Below are 24,456 nucleotides of genomic sequence, written 5' to 3' on the forward strand. Positions count from 1 at the left end.
AGTGGAAAGACAAATTAGTTTTTATGTTGGTTGCGAGCTAGGGTATGGCCTTGGCAGAGGTCCGTGCTCTCCCAGTGCCCTTCGAGTTTCATCCACAGATTCAAAACATAGACTGTATTAAACATGAACATAGTCTGTGATGTGATGAGTTGAGCTGAGGCCGAATGAAGCCGATGCTGAAACACATGTGGCGGTACAGACTAGTTGGGTTTCCGTCAACAAATTTATATGCACATTCTGAAGATTTGCGTGAGAAAAGCTTGATGGAAACTTCAATACAACTTTTGAAAAGTTTTTATGCTCGCTTAAGGTGTTTTTTGTCTTTTTCCAAAAATAGTTAATGCACTAAACAGGAGATAGAAACAAATTTTCCTAAGAAGTTCTGATGTACGAACATTTAACTCTTAAACTTAATAACTTAGAGATACATTATGTAGAGGAGAAACTTTAGGAAGGACAAGTTGAATACCTGTTATGAAACTGTGACCTTCTCTTGAGAATAAAGCACAGACGAGACATACAGAAGGGACATCAATGCAATAAAGCAGGCTACTTTTTTATATAAAGAACAATTACAAATTGCCCAATTTAATCCAATTCCTAAAGACTTCTCTCCATTTTCTCTTGTGGGTGGCCAAAGTTGTCCGATTAGCAACCTCTTCTTTGTTGTTGTTTTTGCCTATAGTAATACATTACACTATAATCTTCTGACGTTTATGCAGCTTTGTTTATTCGCTCTAAACCAGTTGATGGAAACGTCCCTAATTTGCATTTTCTTTAATGCAACATTTCAAAATTTTGCTTTGAATTCTCTTAGACTTTAATGGAAACAGGCCTATTGCCACTCATAGCGGCCACGTCCTTTATTATGCTTTACTTAAATATAATTTAAACAGATGAGTTGTTTAGAAAATGTGCAGTTGTCATGAACAGGGACACTGGCTCAAGAGACCAAATACATTTTGTGTACCAGGCTGTAAACATGTTTATTTCTGCTGTAAGGATGGGAATTTTAACATAGGAGTCTATGGGGATTGATTTGCTTTTGGAGCCAGCCTCAAGTGGCCATTTGAGGAACTGAAGTTTTTGGTAATTCTGCCTTTTCACTTCTTAATTTTCCTGCCCTGGAGGTTGCCGATCGACTAGAAACAAATCTGCCAAATTAAATAATGATTCAGCACATTGCAGGGTCACAGAACAACGCTGAACATTTTCGAGTTCCTATAGAGGCAAAGGCATTAAAATGTAAATATTCACTAAAGTAATTACTTTCATCCCTAGACCTTAAATGTAGAGAGAGAGGAATATAATTATAATGCTGAGGGGCATTTTCATCTCCAACCTGCAGGCAGGTATTCTTTAGAATAATCTCTCTCCTTCCCCAGTCTCTGTTTAAAGAGCCTAGAGTCTGGGCTCGTGCATTTAATCGAAGTCCAGATCCAAGATTAAATGCACTGCAGCATTGGCCATACGTTTCTGTTCTTAAGCTATTCTATGTTAAAGCTTTCCTCCATCATGTCAAGAGAGGGAGCAGATGATTACATGAAGCACTGAGCTGGAAAACTCTGTGATCCTGGCCTGCAGCTAAACGTCATGATATGAAGAGACCATTTTTGCATTTTTACTTGTTTGAACGGTGAGCACATTATCCGCTGAACCATACAAAGCCTGAAGACACATTTCTAGTAGACAGCCTGGCCACATTTATTTAAATTACAGTATTTAGAACGCTTTAACTAACACCATCTCCTAACTGCTCCTAGGGTTGATGACTGATTTCATTTGGAGCTGAGCTTTTAATGTGTATCATCAACCTCGCAAACAAGGTATTTGATAAGAGGCTCAATGAACTATATGTCAACACATCGGTTAATCCACATTTTATCTTAAGAACTCAAACTACTCTTTCTACCTTTTTAGAGTAAGCTGCCTCACAGTGACCTGCAGCTGAAGGACCACTTAGCTCTCAGTGTTTCTATTCTGACCTCCCAGGCCAGGATGAAGATTAAAAGAGAGCCAGAGCACAATGCATCAGAAGGACAAAGCACTGCTCAGGAATAAAGTAGTGGTGAACTCTTTAGTACGCTGTTAAAGCTAACTCAACACCTCCTGTCACTGCTTCACAGTAACAGCCTTCAAGTGAAGACAATATAAGCCTTCTGTTTGGCTTTTACTGTACAGCAGCCACTGAAAAATGTAAGTCACAGCAGTATCACTGTAGGTGAGCGACTGCAGGTTTAAACTGTGTCAGTTAGATGCTTAAATTCTTTTGAGCCTTTTCTACAGAATCTAACCGTTTAATCTTTTGCCGTCTGAAATGAACAACATGTTGTGATCCTGTGGATAGTGACAGTTTTCTCTCAGATGCAAAGCCAGGAGCAGCAGGATATTATTATATCCTACAAACAGTTGCAGAAATGCTGGTTTCATCAAGCCACAACCCAGATATTTCCCTCACAAGTAACCAAACCTTCACCACAGAGGTGGCAGATTATTTTAAAATGATATTGTCCTGTTATAGGGGCACAAGATCAGAAAATGCCTAAATGGGTCACTCAGAAGACAATCAACAAAGTTTGAAGGGCTGCCTCCTCTTAGGGCGCTTTCACAACCCAAGTCTGTTTGACTCGTCCGAATCAGAGTGAAATTTATATTTTTGGTTAGTTTTGCATTTCGTCTGGTTTGTTTTCGCAGTTCATAAATGTAACCAAAAAAACAACAACAAAAAAGATTTGCAGAGGGGCGTGTCCGAAGGCAGAGGGCTGGAAATATACTGTTTACTCTACAGTTTTATTTCTTGTTGGTTGGAAAGTTGGTGGTGGAAAATGTTAACATGGAAATAAACAAAGCAACATGAACAGAACGCACCCCAAGTACCTTTGATTCGGTCATAATCCTGCTCTGGGGCTTGTACAAAACAACGGCTTGGATGTCAAGCAATCATCTGACTTCCACAGAAGTCCAAGTCAGTTCTGACCAAGTCAGGTCACATCTGTCGCTCTGTGTGTGTCTCACTAAATACCTGTGCAGGTATCCCACCCTCTGCTGTTTTTTGGTTAATTTCCTTTAATTGGGTTGGACTACATTCACAGTGCAATCGAAACCCCAAACCCCCTCTCGCAAGTGGTCTCAGACCGGTTGTTTTGGTCTAACCAGTCAACTAACCAAAAAACAAGGATTTAACTGCACCAGAGTTAAATTGAAACGGACTTAACTTTGGGTTGTGAAATTGTACTTATAGAATAATCTATTGTTCTGTTTTTAGTCTATTCAGATTTCTTTAGACATCCTTTATTAAACTTTTTTTCATCCTGACTGAATAACTTCCAATAAACTTGTGAGCATGTCTCTGGTAAACACAAAACAAGAAGAAAGTGGTGCTTTTGCATGAATGTAAGTTGATTAAAAATGTCATTATTCAGGGACAGCCCAAGTCTTTCGCTATTTAGGTATAAGGACTTGTTTCACACTTCTCAAGTAAACTTGTCTCAAGTAGTTAATCTAAAAAAGTGTTGATCGATTACACTGGCTTAAACTAATCCTTCTCCTCCGCTAATGCGACAAACAAAAGAGCTGGAAACCAAAAAATTTGAATGAAGAACAAATTTATAGAATGGTCTAAAGCGCCACACACACACACACACACACACACACACACACACACACACATAAATAAACAAACACACACACACACACACACACACACACACACACACACGACAAAACACACATACATACATAGCTGCTGACATAAATAAACAAACACACACACACACACACACATTCACAACACACACACAGGCTTGTTCCTCATTACTGCCAAAAAACATCACAGTGCTCTAATGAGGATATGGACGCTGGAACAAGGCAATTTAAGCACAAGCACACACACTCACACACACACATGCAGCTGCCCTTCACACTATGAGCCTGAGGGTGTGACAGGCAGGCACGCCAAAAGAGGATTTGTGGCGAAAAGCTTTGGGGAGGAGGGTGAGAGGGAGAGAGAGATAGGAGGAGTGGAGAAGAGGGGATTACATGGTGAATATTTCAATACTAAAACATACCAATTGGCTTGGGCTCCCTTTCTGGCTTGGACAGACACACACACACACACACACACACACACACACACACAAAAACACACATAAAGGCATTAGCAGGGCCATATCTTCTACAGCTATAGCTTAGCACTGACTAGACAGAGAATGGGGTGATGGTTAAAGCTAACACAAAACCACTGGGACCCCGGGGAGCTGACCGACAAGCTGATTGCTGGTTAACCTGCCGTGACTGACTGAGTGGACCAAACCAACGGAGCGCTGCCATTCAAGTCAAGAAATCTTATAGGAGAAAGTCTGAAAAGCATCAGACATCACCGGGAGGAGGCGAGGATGTTGTTTTTTCACTGTAAACTTAATAACTTAGAGATATATTATGTAGAGGAGACACTATAGAAAGGACCGGTTCAATTTCTGTTATTAAACTGTGACCTTCTCTTGGGAATGAAGCACAGACGAGACATACAGAAGGGACATCAATGCAATAAAGCAGGCTACTTTATTATGTATGATCTATTTGTAGCAGGATTTCTTGAGAAAATCGAGCTGTATGTAATAAATGGAGCTCTGTGATGATCCGACTTGTTTATGTCTCTATGGCTTGGGGCTGTCACTTTCTTTCTTTGGAAATTTTAACACTCTTTCAAAAGGTATAAATGTCTGCACAATAGATCGTCAGAAGCAGTTTGTCTTGTGATCTCACTTTCATCTTGACCTTCTGCATGCCCTATGACCTGTCAGTACACTAAGCTAGCAATCCTATGATGCTTGCAACAAAAAAAAGTAGAGAACACTAACGAGCAAAGGTCATGACACCAAAGCATCTAAGAAACTGTGTAATTTCACATTAGTCTGAACCCTACTATAGCTAAATGTCAGTACCACAAATTACAGCAGGTAGGCATGTATCGTGGCTCAAGTTTCAGGGCACATATTAACGTTTTGCGGCGCAGCTCGCAGTATAACGTTACGTCCTAAAAATAGCACACTCGTACGGTCCGCGGTTTAAAAAAAAAAAAGACTGCAGTTTCCGTAGATTTATGTTGTAAAACCACTGACCTTAGGTTTAGGGGGAAAAACTTCTGGTAAGGCATTATAAAAAAACAGTAAATAAATGTATGTAAATGCCGGAAATGAAGTAGTTACAAGGGTCATGTGACTGCCGCGATTTACGTAAGCAACATTAGTTCAAAAATGTGATTCACGTAACTTAGGCAAAGAACGTAACTTAAGTTAAAACTGGTTAAAAATGGCTCTTTAACTATTACGTATTACATTACAGCGGATGGTGAAATTCGTAAATATAGCTTGTTTTTCGCTGCTTTTACACACAACCTATATTGACATTTTGACTGCAGGACAGGCTGTATATTCAATATTTAAAGGCCTAGGTAAACATCTGATTGTTGCAGTATAATTTGCAACACCCACACCCTGTGTTTTACTTACTTAGATGGACTTTAGTGCATAATCAGCAGCTCATTTGCATTTACTTCCCATTTGTCTCTTCACGTTCTATAACCAGACAATCCTTTGAGGTTTGCTCGTCACAAGAGTCCTTCATTTACTGTAAACTAAGGTGAACACGATGTTCTTGCATTAGGAAACAACAGCAATGTTTGAGTGCACAGGGGCACAGAAAGAAGCAGAAAATCTAATAATCACTGCAAACAAACACAAATTGCCTTTTATTCTACTGTAGTGTCATAATATAGTCTTATATTATTCCAGAGTATGTGGAATAAATATCACGAGGCGCTGCATTGCTGAGAATCTGTTTGCACAAACAGAAACTTGGTTAACAGTGCATGGGACCGCAGGGCAGAGAGGTGCCATGTTGCGAGGTTGGAGGTCGACAGCAGCGTTCCAGATACAGTCGGGCTGCAGGAACGCTAAAGGACAGAGGGACCGGCTGCTCGCTGGCATGACGGTTGCCACATGCTGGTTGGGTCAGCAGGGAATGAGGCTACAGAGTCGAGTGGCAGAGGGAGACAGAGAGAGAGGAGGTAGAGAGAAAGAGGAGAGACAGAGGGAAAGTGGCTCACAGAAAAGAAAGGATTAACTTCAAAAACAATCTAAGTAGAAGGGACAGTTATGTGTATTTGTGTGTCCATGCATCTGCTAATGTATCTGTGTGTGTGTGTGTGTGTGTGTGTGTGTGTGTGTATCTTTTTCTGGGGGCTCATTGGGGGTTTAACGCTGCAGGAGGCCAGTGGACTGTAACATTGTCCCAGTTACATCGATGAGCTGGAAGCACTGGGTGTAATGCAGACACAATGGTAAAGCTGCATGTCTGTGTGTGTGTGTGTGTGTGTGTGTGTGTGTGTGTGTGTCCATAGTTAGCATACTGCAGTCTAGACCAGGGGATCAAGTGTAATCTCTCTCCACTGATACAACTGATGAGCTGTCCACTGTCCCAGTATCAGCATCATGTCTGCATGTGCAATAAATTCATAATAAAAACAATTTGTTTTATATCATTTAATCCTTTTGCCAGCAGGAAAACTGCTTGTTTTTGTTTGGAAAGAGAAGAAAAATAGTTTGAAACATTGTGTAGTGGAAGCAGTTTTTCCTGCTGTGGTTACTGACCACTAATGAACGCTCACGCAGCAACAGCCTGCATGAACAAGACACTCTGCAGTCATTAGTTGCGGGATTTTTGGGGGGAAAACATTGATAAAAAGATCAACATCAACATCACTAATTCCCCTGAGTGTCTGCACATTCACACATCATCCACACAGTGTGTAATCTTTATGTTTTCAGATAAAAGAAGACTCAATCAAGAGTTGCAGGTGTCTAAGAGAACAGCAGTGCGAGTGCAAATATCATAACAAACCCTAACCCCCCGAGAGGCTGAGAAAAAGCATCAACATGCCATTGAATACGCAGAGCAAGTAATGATTAAAGCATCACTTCTCTGGGTAGCAGACACTGTTTTGGTAACATGACACACAGTATTGTGCTTGACAGGGTATGTTTAATTAGAATGGATTGGGGAATCAATATTAGTCTACAAAAAAAAAATCACACTGTTTGTAAACAAACCCAAGTTTCAGGGAATTAAGTAATTATTTTTTACTATAGCAAGGCTCCCACTTAACTCTAACCATTCAGTGACTGCTAATTAATTTACCCCACACACACACTCATACCCCTACCACCGGCACCACTTCGCAGGAGTCCCATGACAGAATTAATTAAAATAACTTCATTACTCTGAAACGCTTTACTCTAAACAAAAGCAGATGCCGCCAAAACCTAGAAAGACGGGCGCCAAGAATATCTCCCTTCATGTCTTTCTTGAGGACAGACGTTTGTTTTTTTAGAGCAACAAAACAGCCCAAAGTAATCCGGAATGACTGTCTCACCTATAGTTGTCATACTGACAAAATGTTCCGACGCTGCCAGGGACAAGGTGGGACACGCCGACACCCAACATGAGGATTACTGCCCTGAGACGCAGTTAAACCACACACATACACAACTCTGCTCTGCTGCTTTCCAGTTTAAAGTAAAGCCCTAATTATAACAACACAGTCGGCTATAAACAACGTGGCAGGGAGGAGAAGAGAAGAGAAGAGAAGAGAAGAGAAGAGAAGAGAAGAGAAGAGAAGAGAAGAGAAGAGAAGAGAAGAGAAGAGAAGAGAAACTTCTGCATATTCTACTATAACCACTTAAGTCCAGTACATTATTATAACCCCAGGCAATAACATCTTTTAGTCCCATCCCATTATCTCATCTATTAACCAATTCTCTTTAAGTACTCTCTTCTTTTGTCACTGGTGTCACTTCAAATTCGTTCGGCTCTGAAGAGTCTCATATTTGGGAATATTCTGCAATCTTTATGTTCTACAAACCAAACACTAGCAGAACAAAAAACAACACCGAAGTTGATTTCGCTGGTGCCTGAAAAGTTGACATTTGGAAAAGCTTTGTGAGCATCAAATATCAAGCATAACAGACACGGAAACATACTGTACACACACACACACACACACACACACAATATATATACTGGAGGTGTCATTTTGTCTCGGGAATAAGGTCAGATATTAGGTTTCAGGCATGAAGCCAGATTTAGACCAAAGTAAAGCTGATACTGTACCCTTCACACATCTCCTCCTCTCATACACAAACACAAACACACAAACATATATTCTCTTTTCCTCTCTTTCAGTCCCAAACCCCTCTCCTCTCCTCTCCTCCCTCACCAGTCCCCTCTATCTCTCTCCACGCCATGATTTCACACAGTCCATCTGACACCCAAGTACTGTACGGCATCTATGATATCATCAGTCTGCCAGCTATATAGCAGGCGGGCTGACATTACCGGCTGCCGGGACAGGAGAGGAGCCAACAGTGAGCACACCTCCCGCGAAATACACACAACACACACACACGTGCATGGAGACAAATGCGCCAAATGTAAGGAAACTTGGATGAAATAAGGACACACATATGGTGGCGGTGACATCTCATGCACTGTGAGCACTTTGTTACACAGCAGGAAGCACAGGTCTCTGTATCCCAACACATAGAAACACACACATAGATGCTCACTCACCTGCACCTGCATGAAAGAGCCCCGGTAGAAGCAGCATGCTGCAGCCGACAGGGCACTCCACAGACTACACCTCTCCGTCATGGTGGGTGCACACCTTCCTCTAACTGCTACCTTTCCTCAAACCTTTTCTTTTACTTCACCTCTTCTTCTTCTTCTTCTTCTTCTGTTTCCCGTCTCCTTTACTCTTCTTTATCTCCACCCCCAACCCAGGGTGTCCGATCTAAACCCCAGCCCCTGGGCTAAGCCTGTCCCACCCCTGCCAGCCTCCTCGCCTCTTCTGCCTGCCTGGCTAACAGCCCCTCAACATAGTGCCACCACTACAAAAACCAGGCTACGAGCTAAACAGCTAACACCATCAGCTACAGCTTGCAAGCAGCTGCTGGTAACCACATCAGCTACTAGCTACGAGTGAGCCGCTAACAGCTGGTAGTGATAAGAGCGAGAGATATTACAGCTCCTGACATCTCCACTGCTTCTTCTGCCCTGCACCGGCTTCTGTCGCTCCTGCTCTCGCTTCTCTCCCTCTCACTGCACTTGCTGCACTTCACGCGGCTGCTAGGGATTACCTCATTGCTTGCTGATGAAAGGAGTGTGGGTGGGGGGAGGGCGGACCAGAGAGAGAGAGGGTGGGAGGGATGGATGGATGGAGGGAGGGAGGGAGGGAGGCAGAGGGGGGGTGTGTGTGCTAGAAGGCACAGGCAGAGAGAAGTGCTGTCGAAATTGCAGGCAGAAAACCCCACCCACCTACCCGACGACCCCCGCTTCACTGCTGAGACAATGCTGACACGGGGTGGGGTGGGGGGTGGTGGGGATGGACTGAGTGAAACAAGGAGAAAGTGAGGAAAAAGATGGGAGGAGGGACAGAAAAGATCATCAAAAATGAGCTGATGAATGAAGAAGATGCAGGGAGAAGGAGAGAGAAAGGAGGAGGAGGAGAAGTGCAGCCTCCCAAAGGAATCTAACCTTTCTTTTGCCATGAAAGGAAACCAGCGGGGGTGCCCCCCCACCACCCTCAAACACACACACACAAGCTTGAATGCAAATTCACACCTTTTATTACATGTCGACACACACACATACCACTATATCTTACTAGGGATAGCAGGGGATACAGAAATTTTGGTTCCTGTGGTGAAATAATGTTCATAGAAATGCTATCTTTCTCTCTCTCTTTATGTGTGTGTGTGTGTGTGTGTGTGTGTGTGTGTACAGCAGAATATAATGATGTGTCTCTAAAAAGCCATGCAGACTGCAGCTAGACAGCTCATTATAGGCTGAAACACACTGGCAGGTGTTTCAAGGATAACACGGTGTGATTTTCACCGGCCCATTTCACACACACTCACACACACACGCTCACTTACACACACTGAGACACGCACACAAACCCAGGCAGGCACACATAGAGGCAGGGAGATGTCAGGAGGGGTGGGGCTCTGTCTCCAGAGGCCTGAGTTGAGTGACATCATTGAGGACGCCTCACCATGGCAACACTGCGAGAGCACTTGACAGCATCCAAAATTCTGACACTGCATTTAGTTTAGGGTCTGCACCACTGCAGGGAAGCATAACGCAAGAGAGGGACACACTGTAGCCAGAGACGGAGAGAAATATGCAACAGAACAGGTGACGAAAAAAATGCATGTTTCATCTTTTTCTCTGTTCTTAGTTTGTTTCTGACTTCATCTCTGCAGCGCACAAACACGCACACGCAGCATCAGATGATGCCAGCATTCACTTCGATAATCTTCCTCTCGAATGCATGCTACTGGGTCACGAAAGGCCGATAGATAAGGAGCTACAAGACACAGGATGGATTCATTAAGTGCAGCGACTCCTCTTAATGTAATCTCAAACCATCCAGCGCTGGATTAGACAGATTACACAGCAGGGACACAAATAATCTCATAAGAGGGGCCCTGTGCTTTCCTTCCCTCAATCCTCTGTAATACCATGCCAAAACAATCACAACATACAGCATGGTACATCTGGCTGCTGCGCCACACACACACATGCAACCAAAAGTGCATGCTGTGGGAAAACACATGTGACAATATGATGGATGCTGAGTTTAAAGCATATATGGTCATTCTAAAATTGGCAGTGTTAGGGGTGTAATTCCCACTCAGACAGGTCATAATGAAAATGTATTACACTGTGAGGTCCATTAGCTAAAAGCCACTCCGCAAAATTACACTTTTTATAAAACATACTTTTTATATCACACCTGGTAATCTTTTAAACAAGTATTTTGATTTGCACAAGTGAAAAGAATCCTGCTAAAATAAGCACAGCTTCCAATTGTTTTAAGGGCAAACTGTATTCTGAATGCTCCAGTTTGTGTTTCCACATGTCATTTTGCATCCTCAGATGAATTAAGTTGAGTCAAACAGATATCAAGTGGCTGCTGTGGGGAGCTGTGACGTTAAAGCAAAGCAACAGATCCACCACAACTGAGTCATACCGTGTTCTCTGGAAATATTTGATACAGAGAAAAATATATTGTCCTCTGCACTATGATATAACACTCAAGGGGAGATGTTCTGATGCATCAGTAACTTGCTCCTTTTCCTTACTTTTCTCCAGCAACTCAGAAGAACTATGTCTTGAATTAGGCTGACAAGCTACTGAAATACAATATCAATATTAAGAATCCCTTATGGACACAAATATGGTCAGTTCACAATTTTAAATTGTCTATATCCCACAGAATAAAGTAAGTAATAAGTAGATAAAACATCCAGTAGTGCCACCAACAGCTTCTTCTCATAGGAAATTGGAGGCAGTTTCTAAGGCAACGGCTACCAACATATGATTTTTGTTGATTAATGTCATTCCAATCGATCAAAATGAGAAAAATCAATGGCTACTTTGATCCCCGAAAATAGTAGGACATAAAGGGGAGAAGGAAAAAAACTAAATGAGAGAGAAATGTCGGTAGATGAGAATGAAAAACCTTCGCCTTAAGGTTTTTTTTAAGGTTAAGTTGTATTGATGTCTTGAGTTTGTATTGAAAACATTTGTGGGGTTTTTAGCCAAGGACAGGTTTTTTTGTTTGTTTTTTTGTTCCAGACTTTTTTGGCAGTTTTGCTTTAGACACATGCAGCAAATACCCCTTTTTGACCAAAGCTGTTCCAGGGCCGGTTCAGAGCTGATGCCTAATCTCGAACCAGTTGTTCACATTTTGACAGCCAAAGAACCGGCTCTCGGGCAGGAAACCTGTGCTGTGTTCCATTACCCATACTTCCATGAGTACACTTAAACGCAGTACACTATCTGCACTTACTAAGTACGCAGAGTTCAGCAGGTAAGTGTTGTTCCAATCTAATACTCCGTGGTGCACTTACCAGAAATGACGCTCGCGACAGCCGCCGCGGCTCGTCACCCGCGAAAAACTTCCGGCTTTGAACGGCGAAAAAATTATCCTTCGTGTTGTTTAATCTTTACTTCTACAATCCGGCAATATGGCTCCATTAACGCAGCAAATGTGGAGAATGCGCCGGCGTCGTCGGCCGCCATTACAAACATTTTTTTCGAGCTGAGCGGCTCTGCCTGGCTCCGCCTCTTCCACTACGTAGACAAGATGACGGCCGTTGAGTGCGTATAGTGTACATTGTTCCACACTCAGCGTTTTGACCGTTATGAGTGCAACATCCGGGTCCTTTAGGTACACTTCTTTTCGCCGCGACCGGAATCGTAACACCCTGCGTACTCAAACTAAGTATAGCAAGTACGGGAAGTATGGGTATTGGAACACAGCACTGGTTTCAGAGCGGCACCAAGTCTTTGCTGGTCTTCAAACCACAAACTACGTAAGGGGCTGGGGGGCGGGATTATCATGTTCATTTGATTTGTTTTATTTAACTGCAATCTGACTGATATGGGCTAGCGTTAGCAGGCTAGCATAGCAGGCTAGTGTAGCAGGCTAGCATAGCAGCCTAGCGTAGCAGGCTAGCATAGCAGCCTAGCATAGTAGCCTGGCATGGCAGGCTAGTGGAGCAGGGAAGCATTACCTTACAACAAAGGCTAACATTAACATCTTAAGCTACATAATCGCCGACCATAGAATTCAAGATGAGCAGCACAAATGTGTTGTACCAGTCGTGTGTGGATGCCAATGTAGGCTTAAAGCCGGGAGCAACAATGCAGAGAGATTATGTAGTCCGCCATTGGTGTTATTATACTTGCAGTGAGCGGACACGTATGACGTAATTACATGGCTCTCAAGTCTGTGTTTCTCACAAGGTTTGCAAGTTGAACCAAATGCAAACCAGCACCAGCACAAGCCCAGCAAAAGAACTAGGTTCATGTTGGTCCAAAAGGGGTAAAAGGGACTTCAGGCCAGATTTCAAACCCAGGTCTGCAGTGTCTGCAGGTTTTTAACAGCATTTCACAAGACCTCTGAGTGGTTGGATAAGAGAAATAGAGGCTTAAGTTGGCTGCTATAGCTATTATGATGATGCCAACTTTGCATCCATGTACATATGAGTTAAAATAGCAATATATAAGACAGTAATTCTCAAGAACATTAACTCACCCAGCCAGAAACAAGATGACAGTTGTTCAATACTAATTTGGTTCCGTTTTGTGGACTCAGCCCCCCACAAAATAGTTATTGTCCTCTCGACTCTTGTACGTTTTCCCTCTGGCTAGCCATATAGTCCAGAGGGCTCACATCCAATATGAGTTCTGCTTTTCTGATGATACCTGCTGTTGGCAGGCATCACATGATTGCCAATAAGCTATTAAACAGCCTGTTCCACAAGTCCACATTTCTACATGGTCGTACTGTAATTCATCAAGACAAACATATCAGATGAGAGTCAACATAATAAAGGAAACATCATGCACCAATGTATGAGAAACTGTATTGTCACATTTTTCATTATGGAGATAAATGTGCCAATTTATCAACATATCGTGGAGCCCCAGCCCTCACTGCTCCATATCATTTAAGAAGTTTTAGATGGAATAGACTGAACGCTCCACAGACGCAGGTTGAAAGAAAAATGGTTGTAACTTCGCCTCATTTTGTGCCTTTGGGAAGACTAAAGAGAGCCTCATTCTTACTTTAGTGTCTTGTTCACTTCATTACCCCGCATCGTCTGTCTTGTCCTTTTTCTTTCCTTGCTTCATCTCTACCACTATTACTCCCCTTTAAATCCTTTTATCTATCTTCTTTTTATTCTCCGCATTCACAACAAGTGCGCCTGTCAGAAAACGTCTGTACGGGTACTCGCTCCACCATTTTCTTCACTTTCTCTTTTACCATTAATTGAATCTGTCCTTTCTCTTTCCAGGTTTCCCTGAACTCCTTCTCTCTATCGAATCCAACCTTTCTCCAACCTTTCTTATCACCTTGCTCCTCCCCTCATCTCCCCCTGCTCCTTATCCCAACCTCTCATCACTAGCCTAACCTCCTCCTTCCATTCTCCTCCTCTCTCTGATCCCAGTCTTTCTCCTCTCTCCTCTCCTCTGTCCTTCCCTTCTCCTCCATGGCCATCCCCTCCTTCCACACCTCTATCTCTACATCTCTTCCCTGCTCGGAGGCGGTCTTCAGTTAAATATTAATTAGTGAGCCCCATCCCGCAGGCTGATAGGGAGCACAATGGAGAATCCCTGCATGTGCCTGCAAGCGTCCCACTAATGAAAGGAGCGTGTGTGTGTGTGTGTGTGTGTGTGTGTGTGAGAGAGACCCACACAGAGATAGAAGGAGAGAGAACATAGACAGTGAGAGTGTGCGTGAGTAAAAAGCCTGTGTATATGTGTGTGAGAGATGAAACGAGACACACTGAGGGCAGATGAAGATTATATGTGCACACATATCTTTCTGTGTGCACACATGTGTGTCTAAAAACAAAGGACAGGCTCCGTTGGGGGTTAGCAGGGTACAGCTAATGATCTGTGTGTGTCTGATTGTCATCAGTGTGTTTTCACAGGACGGACCCCCATTCACCGACCGGTTAATCCGTATCGAACCACCAGATGTGTGTTTCAAAGGCCGTTTGAAACATCAGCCTGCGATAATGATGCAGCGAGAGGAAGAGGCCTGCTGGAAAACACTGCGATTCTGTCCTCACAGACGTGGAGAAAAATAGGACTTAAGGTGTGAAATAGCGCAATTAAAAAAAACGATGTCCTGTTTCAATCGCATTAAAACGACTTCGCCTCACAGGAACGCGTTGCTGTAGCAACTAGACACATCTTTAGCGTGAATAAAGCACTGTGTAATACTGTTTTAAAGAGATCAATGTGTCATTATTCTGCGTTTCTTGTACTGCTTTGTGGCATGAGCTAGCTGACCTTGAAGAGGACGGACAAAATAACAGAAACACCCGAGAATACAACAGCCCTACGATAAGTATCACAGCTTTTTCTTCTGAGACTCAATTCAATGGCTATTTTTATTATCCAATAAGACGTGTTTCAGTCAGTGTTGCTGATGGTGACCGAGGTTGAAAGAAGTATTCAGATTATCTGCATTCAAAACTTTAATTCATAAAAGTTTAAAAGTATCAGCATCAAAATGTACTTAGTACATTTTGTATCAAAAGTAAAAGTACTTGTTATGCAGAATGGCCCCACTCAGATTGTGTTATATATTTCAAATATGTTATTGTATTATTGTTTTTGATTCAGTTATGTTAGCAGCTATTACTGTTGTCCAGGTAGGTCTCATTTTAACTACGTAATTATTTTGAATTGATCATGTTTTTCATGTTAAATCTTGTATTGGAGAACAAAATAAAAAAATTGCCCTTAAAATGTAGTTAAGTAGAAGTATGAAGTTACACATGTGGAAATACTCAAGTAAAGTACAAGTACCTAGACATTGTACTTATGTACAGTAATTGAGTAAATGTACTTAGTTACATTCCACCACTGCTTGTGACCACTGGGTCTATGTGCTCATGCATGTGGTCATATGATGGTTTATTCTTTTTACATCACATATTCTTTCAGTGTTTTATTACTGATATACTGGGAGTTCAGGCAGCGAACACTGAGCTGTAAATCAGAATTACGAAAGCATTTAGACAATGAGCCATTTAAAGTTGAAAACCAATTAACAAAGTGTGCTTACAGACAGTCAGCATTTTCAGAAACAGTAGTGGAGTATCTTGGGATGCCGGTCTGTTGGAATCCTACCAATTTTGTTGAGTTTTCCTCTTTCACCATCACCAGGTTAAAATGTTCCCTCAACCAAAGTATCTCAACGTTTACTACATAACAGACATTCTTGGTCCCCAGAGGATCCTCTGACTTGTCCTCGTGGTTAATGTTGTAAATAGCAAATGCTAGCATGGCATAACTCTAATGTCTTGGTTGGTAATGTCTCCAGTCCTTCTATAAGCGGGCTACAATTTCTCTTGTAAGTATCTTCTTTAACCAATGGCAAAATGGCAAAACAATGCACACACAAGTGCTAAAATTGATAAGGGAATAATCACTTTATGTAACAATAAACATAATGCTGTTAGTCCTAAATAACATATATATGTGGAATTAAAATGTATACATATTTCCACTGTAACACAATAAATATGTTTGAATTATACACAGGTGCATCTCAATGAATTAGAAAATCATAGAAAAGTTTATTTATGTCAGTAATTCAATTCAAAAGGTGGAAAAACACATTATATAGATCCATTACACACAGAATGAAACATTTCATGTCTTTATTTATTTTATTTCTTGTAATTATAATGATTATGGCTACTAAGACCTAAAATTCAGTGTCTCAAAAAAAATTAATATTACAAAAGACCAATTTTGAATGTTTAACATAGAAATGTTGACCTCTGAAAAGTATGTCCATCTATATGGACTCAATACTTGGTTGGGTCTATTTTACTTGAACTACTGGAAATAATCTTTTCCATGACATTCTAATGTATTGAGATGTACCTGTATGTATATATATTTATATGATATAATATGCTAGAAGTTTCAATCTTGCTTGAATTGTTGGTCTGCTTGAAACTGAAAAATAAGCATAGCAAGGCAAAACTTTCATTTCTCTCTGAACATTGTGGGTTCCACCAAACTGGTATTTACTGCTGTGTACTGAGCTGTATTGCAATTTAAGGTTTCCTGTTATTCTGTCTGCAGATAACTCTGTACCATAAAAAGATATAGTGCACATCTGTGCCCTTTTCTCCGTGGTGACCTAAATAAACCGATTTATGCAAATAATCCAAGATGTCAGCACAGTGTATGTACTGTATGTGTGAGCAGACGTGTGTCTTTGTCAGTGTGTCTGCACGCTGAAGGAACAGTATCTGGAGAGGTTCCAGGGGTGTGTTACCGAGGGCCAGCCCTGACAGTTTACACCCCCTCTCATTTACACAGGCGCCACATTAATTCTACTACTGTAATAGTCCCACGCACACACACACACGTACATGCACCCACAGGGCACTGCCTTCATTTAATCAGGCAGCACGCAGACACATACAGATTTTTGAAAATTCAAACCATTCGCATAATCAAACATGCAGTAACACACATGCACAGCTGAGCCCTTTCTCACACACACACACACACACACACACACATTTTTCAGAGTACCTTAATGACTCTAGTGCCAGACATATGCTAATAAGCCTCATATGATCCGACCCGTTACACCTTCCCCCTCCTGTCAAAGTAGCAGCAAACCACTTAATAGGACGGGACACAAAGCAGGGCTGGGCTGTGGGCAAAAACAAACGCACCCAGTCATAGAGCCACACAACATTTGAAAACAAGCTCACAGTTGGACTGAACTATTCTGATTAGTCACTTAATAACACAGCATCATCAGGCCTGTTTTATCACCAACCTCACAACATTTTCACTAAAAGCCACAAAAACAAAAACAGTGCACATTGCTTGACCAGCCGTGCGTCCGCATGAAAAATTAATGCTGATGGATATTTAATGATTAGGCCTAAAAGATGAATGTTCCGCAGATTTTCTTTGATTGCTTATTTTCTTTGAGCATATTCAGATCACTTTAGTTTCTCTTTGTCTCATTTTATGTATGTGTGAGACTGTGTGTTTGTGTGTGAGTAAATAAGCGTCCATGTGTGTGAGCGAGCGCATGTGACAAACCAGGGGAGAAGTCACTGGCCTGGTCCTTCCTATTATAACAGGCAACACAGGGGCCAACTCCTGATTTAAACATCAGCTGTCATAAATGTTTCAGGGTAATGGAAGGAGATGGAGGGATTGCTGGCAGCTTTCAGGGAGTGGGTGGGGCGACGGGTGGTGGCGGGACGGGCTGTTGTGGTGTTTGAGAGCGAGACAAGGACACGGGAAACAAATTTGGGTAAAAAACGTGTAAGGATTTTATAAACAGGTGGCGTTTCAAGCAGAAAACAATGAGCCTACTGCACTCCTTCCATATTGTGAAAATTCATGTTGCATGCCATACAACAAGCAAATTTAAAAATAAAAAACTTGAGAATCAAAATAAGTCAAGCTACATTTATTTTGCATTAAAGGGTAGTTCTAATAGTTTTAATGGTGCATTCCATTTAAATGGAGAAGTCAGAATTTCTGAGTTCCCAGTCAGAAATTTTAACTGAAACGCCCCCGATGTCCCATTTCCAAATCAGAAAATTGCAGGAACATCACCAACCCTCCCCTCCAAATCCAAGAAAGCTGTGCAATACTGTTTATTAGCACTTTTTTCTTATTTGTACCTTATTAAATCAGCTGTAAACCAAATTCTGTCAGTGTTCCTACAGTGTTTTGATGTGCAAAATACCGCAAAATATATTGTTATCATCTGGTATTGCTAGCTACCCTGGCTAGAACTGGTGGGAGTATACCCATGTTCCCCAGTTCAATAATGTGTTAACACACATTAATGCTCTAGTTATGTTCAGGTCAAATCTGACCCCTTTCAAGTTAAAATATTTAATAAATATCCAATTAACCCTAACCCAGGTCATACCAAGCGAAAATAAAGCTGGGAAACATATTTTTCCTGTTCCTGTTACGTGGACATGGAACTCTGTGTTATGTTTCCAATATGTACCATGTTAATCTGGGGATATCATCCTGGTTATAAAGGGATAGGGGATATATAGGGATATGGGTAATTTAGGGATAAAACTGGGACTTCTGAGGTAAATGGAACGCAGCATGAGTACTTGTTACAGAGGCATCCTGGTGGCCCACAATGCAAGTGATTCATAGTGTTTTATAGCAGAGGTGGGTCACCTCGCCTGAAATAAAGACCACATCACTCACATCATAAAAAATGTATACACCTTTATAAAATAAATCATTAATCTTCAGAGGAAACGAGCGGAGCCACTGTTTCAGACAGGCTTGTTTAAACCTTCATCTACTAACTAAACTGATGTATACTTAATAATAAACACCTCAATGTATTTTATAAATGTTTTTGATGCTGTTTTAGTTTTGATTACATCTGTTATGTCCATAAACACAGCGGTAAATAAGCATAGTGCTTCACAATCATGAAAAAAAGGTTAAAAAAATGTATAACAATTTTAATAAAAACAAGCGCTTTGATGTATGTTTGATGCATTAAAATCCTAACAAGGCAGCCAGTGTAGAGGGATTTAACTATAGTCAATGTGTTGTGGTCTGAAGAAGCCGGATATATATTTGCTTTACAAAAGAAATACAGGTCAGGGTCATAGGAGAAGGCTTTTACCACCCGTCTGTGATGGATAATCAATAAAAAACTGATCCCAAGAGCTTGACACTTCACTTCCCTTCCTCTCTATCCTTGTCTTCCCCTCTTTGTTAAGCATTTTTTTCTTGTTCTCCCCTTCCACTTTTGCTCTCAGTTTAAAGTCCAATATCTGTATTGTGTGTATTTGTGGTATACAGGATACATGGATCTCTTATCTTCTATCTCCAAGGTCATGAAACTGCTTCACATGCTCTCTGATCTATAGAGGAGAGCCCAGCTACAGTGCATGGCCCCACCTGCTGGCTGCAGCGCAGACTGCTAGCTAGCTGCTGACATTAGCACTGCTTCACTCCAAATTCAATTAGCTAAATGGCAGTCTGAATTAGGCTAAATGCAGAGTGAGCCTGCTGAAATGAGCACAACCGTTGAAGACTAAAGGCTAATAATCAGCCACAATTACATCTGAGAGCTCACATTAAAAAATCTAATTCAATAATATGTGAGAGAGGAGGAAACGTAAACTGAATTGCCTGTGTGGGCTGAAACTTTATCTGATGGCATCTCGGGCGTTACATGTGTGTGTGCATGTCACTGAGAGAAAAAGACAGAGTGACTAAGAAACCTTGGAGCGATAAAGATTTTTGTGGAAAAATATGAAATTGCATGCAAACACACAGGAGGACATTTATCTGTCAAATCACACCAAATACACTCCTGATCAAAATCTTAAGACCAGGAGAAAAATTTCAAGTATTCGCATTTTGTGTTGGTGGAACATAACCAGGTTGTAAGTAGAGCTTTGAAATGTAAAACTTTTTTTGTCTCATAACCCTCAGGATCTTATAAGAAATTTAAAACGACTGTCTTACTGCATCCAACCTCAACATCCAAACCTCATCAGGAGATTATGACGGTATAAGGCTATTTTTAAGGCTATGGCCTTAAACTTTTGATCAGCTGCTGAACAGCCTGTTTGAGTTTAAATGGAGTTTTCAATAAATCACCTACTCTATTTTTTTTTGTCTCTTGCTCCTCTTGATTCTTTTTGCATTTCAAAGCTCTTCTTACAACCTGGTTATATTCCACCAACGCAAAATACGAACACTTGAAATTCTTCTCCCGGTTTTAAGATTTTGATCAGGAGTGTATTCAAGGACATTGACACAGACAGAAGGGGACAGGACAAGATAGACACACGCCTGGATAGAGCAGTCTTACCTGCACATATTCGGCCTGGCTCTCTACTGGCTTCATGTAGCTGAAGAGACAGAAAAGAAAAAAAGAGATGAAAGAGGAGAGATGTTAGGCAATGAAATCACAGGAAAAAGGCTGTAAAAAAATTGTGTGCATGTGTGTACCAACACATGTTCACACATCTGTGTTTGATCTGGTCTTGTAACAGGTGCGGTGCATGTTACCACTGACAAAAAACATTCCCATGACCCACTTCTGCAGCGGCCGCTCCAGTGAGTAAAGACACTGGTGCAGTCCAGCTTCATGGAAAATGGATAGATAACAAACCCCACTGAGCAGCTAACGTTGCAGAATACGGAGCTGGCCCCCTCTCAAATCTCTCAGGCGCCATAACTCTCACTTTTACACTCATGATGCATCCAGATCATGTGTCCAAACTCCCCGCTGTGCCGCAGTCTTGGGAGCCATACTGTGGGCACTTTGTGATACAAGCTAAAGGGGCAATTACACTCCCGGACAAGTTTTAAGATCAATGAGCCCAGCTCCCAATTGCATGATGGGTCTCACAGGGCCCAGAGCAAAGCCGTGTTACACATGACCACAGAGAGGCCAGATCAAAGGGTCCTATCATGGCAGCCGGCTCGGGAATGTTAATAGGTCCCACGACAGAGGAGCTCTGCATTCCCTTCCTGAGCCGCTACTGTGCTTACACTTTTTAAAATGGTTGCACAAATGGAAGAGATTTGCCTCCATCATTTGGACAGATAATATCCACATTTCTCCAGAGAAGACTGAGCTGTAAATACTAATCATACATGACATGCTTTAAAAAACAAAAAGCTCCCCAGACCAACAGCAAGAAGGATTTAGCATTCATTTAAAACAATGCATAAAAGCCAATCAAGTCTGAGAACATACCCTGTAATAGAGCCCGACTGACACCGGATTTTTAAGACTGATGCCGATACTGAATTTTAGACGGGAAAAATGAATCGACAACAGATATTGTGGCTGATATAGTAATTTTTTAGCAGGAATGAAAATGTATATTTTTTAAGTGGATCGTGCACTGCTTTTTCACCAACCTGCAAAGGTACCCAGACTTTCTATTACTTTCTCAAATATGAAACTTAATTAAATCATATTTAACATCGTAATACATTATACAAACAATGATTTACATTGTCATTCAATTCTATAAATGATAACTGAGAAGATAAGGAATAAATAGGAATAAAATAAATAGCTTAATAAACATCATTATTGTTCAGTGTCAGTCAATTGTTGACTATTTAAAAGAATAGAAAATATATTAATAGCTAATAGTTTCTAAATCAGCTACATTTTCAGCATTACATATTGTGGGAAACAAGATTTTAATAACGGCAAATATAGGACAGCATATACACTGATACAGATAGACCTTTGAACGGTCAATATCGGCCGATAATATCAGTCAACTGATATCTGTCGGGCTCTACTCTGTAATAACCTGAAGTGTGCTGTGTTTTATGATTTATGTATTGCTGTTCTTGTTCTAAAGCATTCCATGTTTCCTATGAAGTGTGCTCTGCTATGTACAGTATTGCAGTTCCTGTTTTAATGTATTTTATGTGTATTTTCTCATTGCACATGCCAATGGACTGCAGTTAGAAATTAGCCAAAATGGCCAAACTGGCACATATACAGAAATATGTGCGAATTTGCTCTTTCCCTTTACTTTTAAATCGTTTAAATAAATAAATACACTATTTCTGCAAGTCAGATGTGGATTAATAATAAAACATTTCAGATGCAGAAACAATTTCTCTACATAATCTGATGCAAAAGCCCTTGCAGTTGTTTGATCACTGCAGTAAGGCAATCTTTATTTCATTTCTAAATCATTTTTCCAACAAAGGCAGAAAGCTCGGCAAGCAAGGCCGAGAGGCTGGAGGCACCAATCAATTTCTTGCAACAGACAATAAACAGCACAGTAAACTACTTTAACACTTTGACTTACTTGAACTTATTATACACATTTACTTAATATTATACTCTATGAACTTGATATCAAACATGGCATTTATTTGCTACTATTAACTTGACTCTTCCTTTGTTTTATGACGTTTTATTGTTCTTATGCCTTTGCTTGTTTCTTTTCTATCTTTCACATATTCTATTATGTTTTTAACAAACCTGTTCATAGTATTTGCTGCCTCTTTTATTTGTTTGACTGTTTGCTTTTATGGCACAGTATTGGCACTTTGTTTTAATTTACTGTTTACTATTTACTATAATTACTTATTTATCGTCTTCTTTCTTCACTTGGCTGTAAAGCACTTTGAGCTGACCCCTCTGTACGAAATGTGCTATATAAATAAAGTTTTATTATTATTACTACTACTAATGTTCCATCACTCTACTCTGTACAAGTAGCAACAGCATCTGACTCAAGGATGTTATAACATAAGTTGTCATATGTTGTGTGTACAAATTGTAAAGCACTCTGAGAGAAACTGTGATTAAAATAATATAATTAAAACTGACTTGAAAACACTTTCTACTTGGGTTGCTACGTTTTTTTTGTTTTCCATTAAATTTGTAGGTTCATTTATTGGTAAATCAATTATTTTTTTGTCTATAAAATGACACAGAAGAGTTGAAATCACAAGGGGACATTATAAAAATTAGTTGCAACAGTCCAACAAAATTTAATTTGTCACATATGGCAAAAAAATGTTTTGGTTGAAAACTGAGAGAAATTATTAATCTGCTGCAGATTACTTTTCTGTTGCTTGATTTATTCATTATTATTGGATTATTATTATCTAAATTTAATTTGTCACATATGGCAGCAAAAAAAGCATACAGTCCTCACAATTGAGATGTTGCAACACAAATGTTTTCCACTTTTGCTTGAAAACTGACAGAAATAAATAATCTGCAATAATATTAAATCCAAATTACTTTTCCTTTCCAACTGTAATCAAACTTTAACTACAGTTAGAACATGAGTTTTCAAGTTAATGTCCAATAAATTAGTTGAAATAATCCAAAAGGCTACCAAAGAGGATTAGGGCCACACATGAAAAAAACATTTGAGTTCTGACTTTAAACTCAGAATTATGACTTTCTTCATCACTTCTGGGTCAACCTCATAGTTCTGACTTTAAAGTCAGAATTCTGAGAATAAAGTCAGAAATTCTGAACTTAAAAATCAGAACTCAAAAAACAGAAAAACAAATAATAATAAAAAAATATGCCAACTGATCATACAGTCCCATAATTCAGACCAAAAACTTACCAGCATCACCTCCAACACTGCCTGAGAATACAAGTGATACGAGGCAGGTAAAAATGTGAAAAGCTGCACAGAATAAGAATAATTGAGGGAAAAGCAGTCAGGCTTGTAATTTAAAGGCTGGACAGACAGAGGAAGTTTTGAAGTGCCCATACTGACCTCTTTCTATATACAGCCATATTTCCCACAGTCCTCCTGGCCTTAACTAATGGGCTGATGCTGCACGCTCGCTCATGCTTTCCCACGCATGCCAGCACAACTCCAGCATGTACACACTCTGTAACACGATACACATGCATCATGCATGTTATATTGGAGGAACCTGGCATGTCATGGGAAAGCAGCCAGGAAACACAATCTGCTCTGCTGAGAGGAGTTACACAACATTTCCCCCCAAAGTCTTCAATAAAGTCCTGACTTTGTTGATAAATCCGCTACAACATTATGAAACCCGCACAATGAGCGCACAAAAAGCTTGTTAATGTCGGTCTGCTGTGTGTCAGAAGAAAATCAATGCAAAAATAAGAAAACATCAGAGCAACAGTGCCGCGGCAGCAGCTTCCCAGCAGCACCTGATCAATACAAGGGATCGATACACCTGCTGCCTTTAAAAAGTGAAGTAATGAATCCTGTTATCGTCTCACCTCACAACCATCGCCTGAGGCAAGTCCTGTCCACAGCAAAGTCAGCA

At 40.8% G+C, this 24,456-nt stretch overlaps 1 protein-coding gene across 1 annotated transcript in view; it reads right to left on the reverse strand.

Moving 5' to 3' along the window:
* The window catches only part of sh2d3ca (SH2 domain containing 3Ca), a 73,883-nt gene that overhangs the window by 43,552 nt on the left and 5,875 nt on the right, over positions 1-24,456 (reverse strand). Inside the window, exon 4 of the mRNA XM_059358321.1 lies at positions 20,507-20,546. Within this exon, the coding sequence (XP_059214304.1) occupies positions 20,507-20,546 (40 nt within the window). The remainder of the gene's footprint in view (positions 1-20,506; positions 20,547-24,456) is intronic.

The sequence above is a fragment of the Centropristis striata genome, chromosome 19 (assembly GCF_030273125.1).
Source record: "Centropristis striata isolate RG_2023a ecotype Rhode Island chromosome 19, C.striata_1.0, whole genome shotgun sequence".
NCBI classification, from domain to species: Eukaryota; Metazoa; Chordata; class Actinopteri; order Perciformes; family Serranidae; genus Centropristis; species Centropristis striata.